The 14,135-nt window shown below is 42.7% G+C and overlaps 1 protein-coding gene across 1 annotated transcript in view; it reads left to right on the top strand.

Annotated features, from left to right (window-relative positions):
* Nucleotides 1-1,357: 1,357 nt before the first annotated feature.
* Hcn1 (hyperpolarization activated cyclic nucleotide gated potassium channel 1) overlaps nucleotides 1,358-14,135 on the top strand; it is a 343,450-nt gene continuing 330,672 nt past the window's right edge. Inside the window, exon 1 of the mRNA XM_051172292.1 lies at nucleotides 1,358-1,840. Coding sequence (XP_051028249.1) covers nucleotides 1,437-1,840 — 404 coding nt within the window. The 5' untranslated portion in view covers nucleotides 1,358-1,436. The remainder of the gene's footprint in view (nucleotides 1,841-14,135) is intronic.

The raw sequence follows: 14,135 nt of genomic DNA, 5'->3' as shown, positions 1-14,135 counted from the left end.
AGTTGGAAACTCTTCAGACTTCCAGGATGCCCCGCTGAGTGCATGGTAACTTTGGCAGCACATTTTGCTTCTATTAGCTAATCCAATGGGTCTGGGAGACACCAAGGCAATAAGAGAAATCTGAGAACGCTGTCCTCAGCATCAGTCACACGTGGATAAAGTCACCAGAGAATGCTTCATGGCACTCTGACTGGATTCTGAGCTATCTCGACCTCCGAGCATGGTGTTGCTGAACAGGGACTGGTATATTTATCTCTCGGTGTGATTATTGATTGTATAATTTATCTTAAGCGAAAGGTCAGCTCAGGCCACTTATCTCTTACACGTTTTTCGCCCAGCAGTTGTGGCCAATAGATTTGCTCCCATGTGTGTTAATGCTAGCGCCCTTCTTAGAAAGGAATCCCATTCCTGCTTAAGGAGCCCTGAGAGAACAAACAGGATCAGTAGAGAGAGGTCAGTCCTCTGTCCCTAGGTACAGATCCTTAATCTGAAAAGCCCCAGGCAGCTGATTATCCGGGGTTAGACAGATCTATTTGCTAGTTGAGCGCCCCTCCCATTTCCCCTTCTATTTTCATTCCTCTTGTTTTCTTGCGTCTCTCCTCTGTCCCTCTCTCCCTCCTTTGCACGGAATTCCCTTCCCAGTGTGTATAAACCTTGGTCTTACGTCTATCTAGATTTACAAATGAAATTTATAGTGCGCAGAATCAGCTTGACCCTCTTTCTCTAGTTGGACCATCATTCCAACAGGCGTTCAGACAGTGTCCTCCACGAGTTTTAGGTAGTTTGTTTTGGACTTAGGCAACTTGCTAGGTAGCTTAGACTCCACTCCTCCCTCCCTCCCTCCCTTCCTCCCTCCCTCCCTCCCTCCCTCTCTCTCTCTCTCTCCCTCCCTCCCTCCCTCCCTCTCTCCCTCCCTCCCCCTCTCTCCCTCCCTCCCCCTCTCTCTCAGCTCCTCCCCGGTTCCTCCCTTCCCATTCCATCTTTGCAAACCCACACTCAGCGAGCGAGCGTCTCTCCAGACATACACATACACCATCTGGGCGGCCTGTGGGGGGACGTTCAATGTCACGCCTGGAGCCGGGGAGCGGCGGCGGGGCGCGCGCGGGCGCAGGCGGCGTGCGGCCGGCAGGGGGCAGCGGAGGGGCGGCGCTGGCGCGCCGGTGCTGAGCCGAGCGGAGCCTCGCTTCGCCTCTCCCCGGCGCCCGCAGCCTCAGCCTCAGCCTCAGCACCGGGCAGCGGCGGCGGCGGGAGCGCGAGGCGCGCAGCGGAGCAGCGGCGCGGGCGGGAAGCAGCAAGCCGCCGCCGCCGCCGCCGCTGCTGCCGCCGCCGCGACGGGCAGTCGGGCTCGCGGGCAGCCAGCCCCGGTCCCTGCCCCTTGGCCTCGAGCCCCAGACGAGTCTGGAGCCCGCGCCGGCGACGGCTGCGTCCTCCCGGGCATGGAAGGCGGCGGCAAGCCCAACTCCGCGTCCAACAACCGCGACGATGGCAACAGCGTCTTCCCCTCTAAGGCGCCCGCGACGGGGCCCGCGGCGGCTGACAAGCGCCTGGGGACCCCTCCGGGGAGCGGCGGAGCCGGGAAGGAGCACGGCAACTCCGTGTGCTTCAAGGTGGACGGCGGCGGCGGCGGAGGAGGAGGAGAGGAGCCGGCGGGCAGCTTGGAGGATGCCGAGGGACCCCGGAGGCAGTATGGTTTCATGCAGAGGCAATTCACCTCCATGCTGCAGCCTGGGGTCAACAAATTCTCCCTTCGCATGTTCGGGAGCCAGAAGGCGGTGGAGAAGGAGCAGGAAAGGGTTAAAACTGCAGGCTTCTGGATTATCCACCCCTACAGTGACTTCAGGTGAGGGCTCGCTGGAGCCGGCCCCACCCTGGTCCCCCACCCCATCCCCCGTGGCGCGCCATCCAGTATCCCTACCCCGCCCCTGGAAGGGGGCGCCCCGCGGACTCGCAGTGGGGTGCAGGGGCAGGCGGGAGGTGCTGCTGGCGGGCTCTTACTCAAGACTGTCCAGACACCCGCTCTTCAACTAGTTTCCACCGAGGAAAGGTTTGGGGTAGGGAGTTTCTTCTCCCCGGGTCGCCAGGGAGGCTCTTCTCCTTTTGCCTAGTGAACTTTGGGGACGGACGGGGAGGGAAGAAGGCCGCTGTGACCCCCTTGGTCGGGAGGTTGATAAGTTGCTTTAGGGAAACTTTTACTTTCGGTAATGGGAGTTAGGACGAAGCAGGCATCCTTTTGCTAGCTCTGCTCCCCAAAGAAAGAAAGATGCTTCTGGGATTCCAGAGATGAGGAAACTGGAGACAGTGACTCACAGGTCCTAGCTGTTCCTGCCACTCTCGCCCCTGGGAGTGCTAATCTGTTGTTCTTATGCTTATAGGCACTCTAGTCAGCACTGAATTTCTGCAGGTGAGAGGCTGGCAGGCACAGGAAGGGCACTTGCGCTTGGGTATAGTCTCTGACTTGAGGTTTCAGCGGAGTTGGCGCTGCCCAGCTGGCCAGAAGCATGGCAGAAAGCCTTGAGTTCCCGACACAGAGACGAGGAGCCGTTTCTAGAGCCCCCTTCCTGAAATAGAGAGACACCCGCTCTTGACCTTGACTACAAATCCATTTCAGAAATGTCTTTTCAGTTTCCCAGCATGGGAGGAAGGGCAGTGGAGCTGTCAGCAGGAGAAAATTGATATGAGTTTCCCGGTCTTACTGGTAGCCCGAGTATTCATTCCGTTAATAAGCATGTTTAGAGACTGACAAACGAAGGTCGTGAGTAGATCCTCTTATTTGTGTGACACGCTCCTGAACACAGGCGGAGTGTCCTAAAAAAAAAAATCCCAAACTGATAATTCGGGGTAATATTCACTTGTCTGCTTATTTAACTCATAAAAACTGGGTGAAAGCAACATCATCATCAACAACAAAAGGAATGTATATGCACACGGAGAGTATGGGCTGCTGGTAAGCCCCAAAACAAACATAGCAACAAAAAAACATTACTTTGAGTAAGTAGTATATACAAACTAACCGAAAATTTGCCCTTAAGTGAATAGAAGGGAGGGAGCTGTCCACAGTTCTGAATAAAGTTTACTGTGGAATAGAGCCCAACTCTATTGGGGCGAAAACTGTCCATCTTCCCTGAGATATTTATCGTCTCAAAAAAAAAAAAAAAAAAAAAAAAAAAAAAATCAGCAGTCTCTCTTCTTTATGCACAGAATGAATGGATTTTAGGAAAGATTTAATTTGAAAGTGCTTATTTAAAAAACCACGTAGGGCAATCCTATTGAAGGTCTTATACTATCTAATGCCATTTATTGTCTGCAGATCATTGAGTTTGATTGAAAGAATGTTCAGGCTAAAACAACCTCTCAAGTAATCAAACACGCTTCCTCTGTGAGGAAGGTACTTGGAGAAGCAAATTCTTGGCTGGTCATGCTCTATCTAAGGGAAATTAGGGTTGTTACACACTTTAAAAATTTAAAAGTGAGAATCAAGTTTGAGTATCATCTGTTTTTGGGTTCTTTCCAAGAAAACAGTCAACAGTTTTAACAAGAAAAATGAGAGATATTTAAAAAAATCTATGATATCCAATGATAATATTCAAAAAGTGCTAAACTTATTTTACTTAATATCTTATTTATTTAAATGACTTCAAGTGATTTTTTAAAATATATTCATCAATAGGAAAATGATGGGTGTTTTTCAAAATAGTAACCTATGTCAAATGATTAAACTCCCCCATTTTTTTCTAAAACATAAAGGGACTTTTCATGAGTTAGAATTGTATGCCCAGTGTGTGGATTTGTGAAACTAAGGGGCTCTACATAATTTCTTAAGAACATCTGGTGAAACAAAGCAAACAGGGAAAAGAGGTGGAGAGTGATACTGAGTGATGACTCAATTTCTTCCTGTACTTCACCCACGTGAGCAGAGACCGAGAAGTGAGCCTATGTACTGACAAACTCCGGTATAGTGTGTGGGACTAGACTTCCCATGCGTAAATAGGAGAATGGCACCAATAAACTAATCATTATTATTTAAGTTTTAGGGTAGAAGGTATCTGAACAAAACTTAAACTTAGAATCACAGTATACCTTTCTTTCTTAAGATGACAAACTAAGGAGGTCATCCTGTGCTTTTTTTTTACCTATTTGGGTTCAGAAGACATTATTTAATTGGTATTTTTGGGTAGTCACAATACCCAACACAATCATTTCTAAAACCTATTACATGCTAAGATAATGTAGTTGTTAAAACCACAACCAAGGCAAGACAAAACTCCAGCAGCTTTTTTTCTCTACCGTGCAAGCAAATGTTCAAGCGACCTTCAGTGGATGCTAGAAAATTTTATGTTTCTGATGTGCTCATCACAAACCTTTCCCAAGGAAGATACTTTAAGGGAAACGTTTTGCTGAAAATACTAAAATGTCAAGCCTAGGTTTATTAATATACCAACAGAGAAAGCAAATGTAAGAGTACATCTCCGTGGAAGGGGGTTGGTTCTGCAGAGTCAAGAGGCAAAGTGGTTCCTTTGCTTGTCACTTTCATAAGTATCTGTGAGGCCAGGAGAGTTTATTCGGCGTTTGTTGCTCATCCCCACGTGGCTGGGTGCAGCAAGGCCCTTTCTCCAGGACACATCATGGCTTTGACATTGTGCCTAATATTCTGGTGGTTATCTCAGGATGACATCAAGGCTGGAACCTTTTTTCCCTTCCTTCTAGGGCAGCGGTTCTCAACCTGTGGATTGCAACCTCCTTGGCAAACTTCTGTCCCCCCAAAATATTTCCATTGCAATTCATAACAGTAGCAAAGTTACAGTTATGAAGCAGCAACCAGAATCACTTTTATGGTTGGAGGTCACCATAACATGAGGAGCTGTATTGAAGGGTGGCAGCATTAGGAAGCTTGAGAACCATGGGGCTAGGGTGAGGGCTGTGTGCCTGCTGACACTTTCAGACAACTAGCTAGTGCGTCTCACCCACAGGAGTCCGAGTGTGCTACTTCTGCGTCTGGCAAGTAGTAGTCTCCCACTTTGAGTGTAATTAGGGCAGAGGCTCTGTGTTTCCCTTCTTTCTCGGGAGAGAATGATGATAGGAGCCTCCAGGGAGCAGAGAAGAGCCCAGTGTTATTAACACAGTGAGAAATCATACGGAAGAAGGTAGGGAATATAATCCTTTTTCCTGTGACATTTAATCATCAAGACTGGAAAGAATATTGGCAGGTACTTTTATTTTTTAATTTTAAGTTTTGTGTATATGGGTATGTATCCTTCTCCTCTCACTCTCCGCCTGTCTGTCTGTTTCTCTCTCTCTCTCTCTCTCTCTCTCTCTCTCTCTCTCTCTCTCTCTCTGTATGGTGGCAAGGTTGGATGTCTCCCTCAATTACTCTCCACCTTGTGCTAGGTATTGTAAACATAATAAACACAGGTGTGGTTTTGTAAAGTGAAGGCATGAATGGAATCAGTCGTTTTTGAAGTTTTTGTTAACAACACACATTTAGTTTCAAGGTTAAGTATTAATACTTTGAGATAAGCGGTAGTGATTACACACGTATTAGTTAAAATGATTTTGACCCATTTGATATCCATGTGATAACAGGAAAGTGTTGTGATCTAACAGCCAATTATTAGTTGCGATACAATTATTCAAATGTGATGGAGAGATACTTAGAATGCTTCTCTCTTTTGTCTTTGTCTCTCTGTCTCTGTCTCTGTCTCTGTGTGTGTGTATGTTTGTGCATGTGTGCATGTGTGTTTTGTATTTCTGTGTTGCTAAGGGTCAAACCCTGGGCCATGGACATGCTAGCCAACTTACCACTAAGCTGTTCTCTACCAAGATGAATGAGTTCATTGTGAGAGCAACTTACCTTGGAAAAAGCTTGTTACTATAAAGCTTCCTATTTCAGGGGTTCTGATGTTCCTCGTTGGCTCCTGCTTACACAGTGGCTCTCTTAAACAAAATGACTCTGTTCTGCGGAGACTCCAGACGGCTGACATTGTGCCCTTTGTTGCGGGGCTGGGAGGAGAGTTGTATTTTGACTTCTGCTTTTCATTATCAGTGTGAGAAACTGTGTACAATGTCTACTGTGCTTTAAATGCTCAAATAACCTGGAATCAAGATAAGTAGCCACTTTCTGAAGATAGCACCACCTCCTCCCTTCTGTGTCTCCTTCGCCGTGCATGTGACTACTGATGTCAGAGGTCACTGACATGGCCATTAGAGATGGGAACAGTGCACGTGACTACTGATGTCAGAGGTCACTGACATGGCCATTAGAGATGGGAACAGTGCATGTGACTACTGATGTCAGAGGTCACTGACATGGCCATTAGAGATGGGAGCAGTGCACGTGACTACTGATGTCAGAGGTCACTGACATGCTCTTTAGAGATGGGAGGCTTCAACCTCATTCCTCCGTTCATCAGGAGACCATGTGTTTCCAGGAGCTCCTCACAAGAAAACAATTCAGCCTTCTGGGGTTGAAGGCCGAGTTGTCTTACTTTCACAGCATCTTGAAGATAGATGCATTCCACATTCTCTCAGCAGTGTCTTGTTTTCCCATAACAATAGAGCCACAATAAACCAGGAAGATTTATTTCCACGTTAGGTGAATTTTTTTTATATCTTTAGATTTAATTAAATTTCTCATGAAGATTATAGCAGTGGTAAGCACAATTAAAAAAAAACTATTTAAAAGATTTTAATCTACAAGTTTATTAAATTGCATTTTACAACATCTTATGACATAATGTGTTAGTTAATGGTTTGACGTTAAATAGCATGGAATGAATATTGCAGAGATGTAAATATTTCAGTTGTGGTAATTCAAGTATCACAAGATATTTTTCATTTTTCCTGAGTAAATTTTAATTTAAGGCTGCCTTTGAGTACTTGCAATAAATTGAGAAACAGTAGATACGTACACTATACCAACCACATTTATTATCTGTGAATTTATTTTATTGGAATGACAAATTTTACATATATTACAAAGACATATTATTTGTTAGTTTCATTATGTGTTCAGTCAACTGTACTGAACTTGGATGTATCTGCTTGATCAAAAGACACAAACCAAGATATCACCACCAATAGGACCCAGCTTGCATAGGATCTGGAATACTGCCTACTTGTGCCCTCAATGAGTCTCTCTCCCACTGTGAGTGTGACACCAACAAAATGACCTTGACACAAGTTTTGTCACTGCCTTCCTGTTCAGGGTGGTCTTTCTGTTTCGCAGTCAATTGATCACCGAGCTTAGCAATAGATATTTGTATAACCCCTCGTAAGTACATCAACATTAAGTATATGCCCCGATGCATGGGAAGCACATGGAATAACACTGCCTGAAGAACATGGAAAATTTTCAGGTCTGTGACAAAAATTTTTGCCCTTATTCATAGTAAATGTGCACCAGGCAATGAATTGTGCTGGCACCGTATTTTAGGAGAAGAGGCAGGGCAGTAGTATTGAAGGAAAAATCATTAGGTAGAAAAAAATTTTTATAGACTTAGGTAATTTTTTTTAAAAAATACCCTTTTCATAGGAACTGTTTTCAAGTTATAATTTTCTTTGTTTTGAGGATTTCGTACATATACACAATGAAATGCGATCCTATCCACCCTCCATGTCTGTTCTCCAGCCCTTTCATAGTCCACTTGATGCGTCCCCTTCCCACCCCGCCTCGCTTTGGTCACATCAAGGCTAATTACAGCTACCCAGATGTATGTGGGGGATTTTTAATGGCCGATTGCCGCTGGTTTTACAGAAAAAGAAGCCAAGGCATCCATGGACTCTAGCAAATCTCTACAGTTCTCTTCCATCCCTGCTTTCCCTCTTTCTCCCTCCCCCACTTAGGCTACAACATTATATATAGTTGGGTTATAATACAAACTATTCAAAAGGCATAGATATAAAATTGAAAGACATGCATATGTGCTATTATGTTTGTGTAAGCATAAATGTAGACATTGATTGTGAGTTCACTATTTATCTGATACTTACAAATTTGACTTTGGCTGGGGAAAAATGGAATCCACGACCCTTTCATGTTTCCTAGTTAATATTGTCATAGGATTCTTTTTAATCTAATCGTCGTCCACCCCCTTAAGCCAAATGTTCATTCTTTGAACTTAGATCTTAGCCATCTTATTTCCCTAGTCCTTATTTTATTTTCAAGACTTGTGTAGGAGCAAAAACAACGACAAAATATATAAAGCTATCCACCCACAAAGTTATAGCCACCGTTCATCTACTTTGGACGTTCAGGTTTGCTTGATCTATTTAGGAGTTATATATAAACAGTGCTGTAGTCAGCATGTTTTTGTATTTTCTTATAGTTTTCACAAAGCTCATAGAAAAGACTTATTGCTTATAATTATTGCACAGTTTTTATTTCATTAATTAATACTGACACCAGTTAAGACCCTTCTTCAAATGACAAGAATGATACAATCTCCCTGAGGTTGACATTCCTGATAACGTATGGACAGCCTGTTCTACAACAGGAACTGAATCTCTCTGCCCAGAGCCACCATCATCCAAAGAGGAAAACTGTAAACCAAATAAGGCCATAATCCTCCTGAAAACCCCTAAGTAATTTCCCATTACTCTCATAATGTGTTTGACTAGACTCCCAGTAATACAAGTCCCCACATAACTACAAAATTCTGGACCCATACGCAGCTGGAGCAGGTGCCACTCACTGACTCAGTCCCTCTCTCTCTTCTTCCATCCTGTCGTCTCTGAGTTCCAGCCACTCTGTTACAATTTCAGCTCCCAGTACAAGCCTAGTTCTTTCCTACCACAAAGATTTTCACGTGAAAATTAACATCATTTCTTAATATTCTCCCACTTTCATCATAGCACAGAGCTCGTACCTTCTAATCTCTACTTAGAATTTAGTGTAGTTGCTTTGGCTGCATTTAATCTGTTTCCCACCTGTATCATTATCATCATGTGTATTTCTCATCCAGGCTCCTTAGTTCCACAGAGGTTACTGTTGCTTCTATGTGTTTCTCTGCACCAGAATTTAAGCTGTGCTTGCTTTCGCATCAGCCTTACTCCTAAGGTTTTTCCTTTAAAAATTACTCTCTGAGAATTATGTACAGTATATTTTTATCATACTGTTTCCTGCCCCCAACTGCTCTTTGGTCCTCTCCTCTCCCTACCCACCTAACTTCATTCTCTCTCACACTCCCTCCCCCCTCCTCCCTTCAATAAAAGAAAATAGCTGCTACAAACTCTTGAAGCCCATGTTGTAAAAATCCACACACTTTCTATTCTTTTCTTCTATACTCCCTTTGACGACTTTTTAATCGGCGTTTGGAGATATAACTTATATGTTACATACTTTGCCAAGTAGAAGTATAAAGTTAAATATTTTCATTATTTCATCATAGTTGTATACCCATCACCATAATCACTTTTAGGACATTTTTACACCCAGAGAAGAAACTTCATGTTCATTAGTGCTCATGTTTTTGTCTTCTCTCCTGTCCCCCCTCATCAATAAGCAGTCACTAATATACTTTCTGTTGATAGGTTTTGCTGAAATTGTCCTAGAAATTTCATACCAATTGGATCACATAATACCTAGTTCTTCTTCTCTCTCTCTCTCATTCTTTCCCTTTTTTCTTTTACTGGCTTCCTTCCCTTAACACTTTGCTATGTTCAAGGCTCATCGTAGGACATTCAGTACATTTTTTGGTTGAATACTACTGATAATATAGATGTGCCTTTGATTTATCTATCCATATGTTGATGGACATTAGTTTTTAGTAATATTCAGTTGTCATAATATAATTATCCTTGCATTTTACATGCTTTTCCCCCAAGTGATATTGTTTTAGTTCTCTTGAGAATAAAACCGCTTGGCCAGTAAAATGACTTTCAATGTAGATTCATTGGCTGGACAGGAAAGGGTCAGCCCTCTGTAGTACTGAGGCACAATGGATCTCCAAGTCAGCAAGTCCCAGACAAGGGCAGCAAAAGCTCTGTGTTTCTCCACAGCAGGAACTGGCATCTTGTCCTCACTGCCGTTTACAGCATCGGGCCCCAACCATTCCATTTGCGCCCACTGTAAAGAAAGGACAGATGAAAATGCAGAAAGATGAGGTGACACACACAGATAATGAGAACTGGGCCAGGGATTCGGACCTTTTTGAATCTTAATTCTGCCATTTCAGTCCTCCCCCAATAGGAAATCGAGGTGCTAGGATGAATAATTCTGAAAACCTTCATGGGGGACATGATTAATTGAACCTAATCATTTATCCTTTCTCCTTGAAATGACTCAAAAATCCTATGAAAACATAACCTATACGTGTACATCAGTAGGAGGAAGAAACAGCAAGGAACGAGAGATTGTGAAATCATTCCAGGAAATCACTGGGAAAGAAAACGTTCACATCCACAGTCCAGTGGATCCAAGAAGAGCAGAGACTTGGAGCAGTTTAGAAGTAGCTCCAGGAAAGCCCAGGCTGGCAGCAGATTGAGCTGGGGCTTTCTTGGAGACTGCAGAACTCTCAGTGCTAGCGTTAGCATACTTCGAGTCAGTTCCCCCAAGTCAGGGAAACAGAGGAAAAAACCTCTACCCAGAGACATTGCAACATCTTGTCTATTAACTAATCAGGTTACCAGAGCTTCACAATGTACATAGAGGCTGTAATCGGTTTTGTTTTTGTTTTGTCTGTTTGTTTTGGTAGAGCATTGTTTAACAGCTGAGAGCAAAGAGGTTGCCAAATTTTTGCTGTAGTCTCCATTATGAAAAAAAAAATGACTAAATCAAGCAGAAAAATAAAGTCCAAAGGACAGAAAGAGACAGTAAGGAAAGGAAAAAATGACATTATGAATGCACAGGCTGTTCTCATAAATATATTTTTTCTACACAATAATAGCAGTGTTGTTTTAAACCCAAAATATTAAGCAATTGCTCTGGGGAGCCGGAGAGATGGCTCAGCAGTTATGGGCACTGGCTGCTTTTGCAGAGATGCTGGTTTGGTTCCCAGAATCCACATATGACTCGCAAACACCTGTAGTTCTAGTTCCTGGGGCTCCAAAGCTTTTGTCTGGCCTCCATGGGCCCCACCATGCATGTGGTGTACATATATTCACGCATGGAAAAGAGCCACACAAAATGATAGTAAAATAAATATTGAAAGAAGTAACTGAAAGAACGAATGTATTTAAGAAGTTCCCAGAATAAAGCAAATAGGATTAATAAAGGAGAAAATGTAATAAGTGAAAATATACAATTAGCACTTAAAAATAAAATGTACCAAATGAAATTCCAGAATGGAAATATGGAATTAAAAGAGACTGTACACTGAAATTTGTAATTTGTAGAACAAATTACCCACAGGACCATTTTTTCTTCCAAAGTTTCTAATTAATGTGCTCCAGAAAGACAAGGAGTTGGGGTAACACTGTGGAGACACACAAGATGGAGGCAAGATCTCACAAAGAGCTTTGAAAGGAATAACCAGGGATATGCCTGAGTGGTAGTGAAGGCAACACGACTAACCCAGGACAGAAGGAAAAGAGAGACCGAGGAGGAAAAATGACATCAGCATTTGAAAATGATATCACAGATACATCATTTAAGATATGATGGCTCTAGTCTTCATACAAATATTTGTAAAGAAACTTAACATGAGCTATAACAAAGGACCCACATTAATTCCAGAGAGAGTTAAAGGTCTGTAAAATGGTGAAAAATTAGAGTTGCTTTGTTCAGCAGTCAGTAGTATCTGTCACAATTTAATTGAATATTATGGGCCAGTTTTTCTGAGAGGGCAGAAGAAAGGTAAATGTGGGTTGGTTGGTGAAAGGAAGCTACAATTTCAACTTCTATAATTGGAAGCAAACATGGTTTAGAGTCAATAAATTGATTTCCCTTTGAAATATGAGATAAATACTAAAAGAAATAAGGTGGTTAATTTGGAAAGCAGGTATGTACGATAGCAGAAATGGAGCAGGACTTCCATGTTCTGATAATATTTTAATTCTATTGTACTTGAAAACACTATGGGGGTAAGTAATGTTTTGAGGCAAATTATTTGGGTTTAAAACCTTATTGAGCGAGAGTTTCAGTTTCTTCAATTACAAAATGCGAAAAGTAGCACATGGATTTCATGGAATTTTGAAGAGGATACATATTTTTTCTCTTTTCATAAACATAGATTATACATGATTTATGTATGTACATTTGTGATTGACACCTTATGCTGGGCATTTAATACCTCCCAAGTTTAGTTATTATTATAAAAGTAAAATTAAAAAGAATTATTGCATGTGAATTGTTAACATGAAAGACGCATGGGAGAATAGCAAAATAAAAGGATACAGAGGGTCCTAGAAATCTACAAGTAGAACAATATGATAGGCAGATATGGGCCCAGGAGTCCCACTCAAACTAAGGCACCAGCCAAGGACAATACAGGAGGTAAACTTTAAACCCCTTCCCAGATCTAGCCAATGGTCAGAATATTCTCCACAGTTGAGTGGAGAGTGTGATATGACTTTCTCACGTACTCTGGTGCCCTCACATTTGACCATGTCCCCTGGAGGGGGAGACCTGGTGGCACTCAGAGGAAGGACAGCAGGTAGCCAAGAAGAGACTTGATACCCTATGAGAATATACAGGGGGAGGGGAATAATGAGAAAATGGGGGGAGGGGAGGAATGGGAGGATACAAGGGATGGGATAAACATTGAGATGTAACAAGAATAAATTAATAATAAAAAAAAAGAAGTAAAAAAAAAAGTTATTCCGTAAGTACATTCTCTGATAATCTTGAATATTTATTTATTTTTATGTGTGTAGATGTTTTTCCTGCAGCTGTGTGTGTGCTATGCACCCATCACTGTTGAGCACAGATGCTAGAAAAGGATGTCAGATTCCTTGAAAATGGCTGCTAGAGACGGTTATGGGGCTGCATATGGGCTGCCTGGAATAGAGCCTGGTTCCTCTGGAAGAGCAGCCAGTGTTCTTAACCACTGAGCCTTCTCTGCAACCACATTCTGGCATAATCCCCTAAGCAAACTCACAGGCAAAGGAAGAAGCTCTCTTGTTCTAAACCGTGAAGCTGTTTTCTTCTTTTTTGCTGTCACGGGCACCTGCGCAGCAGAGCGCCCCGTGTGCAATGGCATGTTTTCTGTGGGCTGCATGTCTAATGAGACAAATTAGTATTGGGAAACTTATTTCATGCTCTTCCTGCAAAATTTTCTAGATATGTCAGTTTGTATAGAACAGTAGAGCTGGCACTGAATAAGGAGCGAACATTTAGAAATAGACTTTAGAGAAGATTAGAATGGCACCATGTCCCATGTTCTCCTTCCTGTTAATCTTCATTTTCATAGAAAAAAATGGCATAATTCAAACATTTGGGATCTTATTGCAGATCAATTAAATGTTACATATGAGCCAAGTACAATGAATCATAACTTGCTAAATTCGTGCATTTTATTTTTATTGCCAAAGTTAATGGTCTGGAAAAATGGCTATTTAGAAATACATTGTAAGAATATGAAAAATAGTGTAGCTTGGCTATGGTGGGGCACACCTCTAACTTGGATCTAGAGTTAAGAGAATTAGAAGCCCAGGGACAGCACTGACTACGTAATGAGTTTAAGGCTAGCTTAGACTATAGGATATGCCCTGTTAAAAGCATACAACTTCTTTTGATTTCCAAAGTGGTTGTATATGTCTGCACTCCCACCAGCAATGGAGGAGTGTTCCCCTTTCTCCACATCCTGATGTCTCTTGAATTTTTGACCTTAGCTATTCTGATAGGTGTAAGATGAAACCTCAGAATTGTTTTGATTTGCATTTCCCTGATAACTAAGGACATTGAGCATTTCTTTTTTTTTTCCTCTTTCTTTTTTTTTATTAATTTATTCTTGTTACATCTCAATGTTTATCCCATCCCTTATATCCTCCCATTCCTCCCCCCCCCATTTTCCCATTATTCCCCTCCCCTATGACTGTTCCTGAGGGGGATTATCTCCCCCTATATATTCTTATAGGGTATCAAGCTCTTCTTGGCTACCTGCTGTCCTTCCTCTGAGTGCCACCAGGTCTCCCCCTCCAGGGGACATGGTCAAATGTGAGGCACCAGAGTACGTGAGAAAGTCATATCACACTCTCCACTC

Source organism: Acomys russatus, chromosome 30, assembly GCF_903995435.1.
Source record: "Acomys russatus chromosome 30, mAcoRus1.1, whole genome shotgun sequence".
Taxonomy (NCBI): Eukaryota; Metazoa; Chordata; class Mammalia; order Rodentia; family Muridae; genus Acomys; species Acomys russatus.
This window is presented reverse-complemented; position numbering and strand designations above follow the sequence as displayed.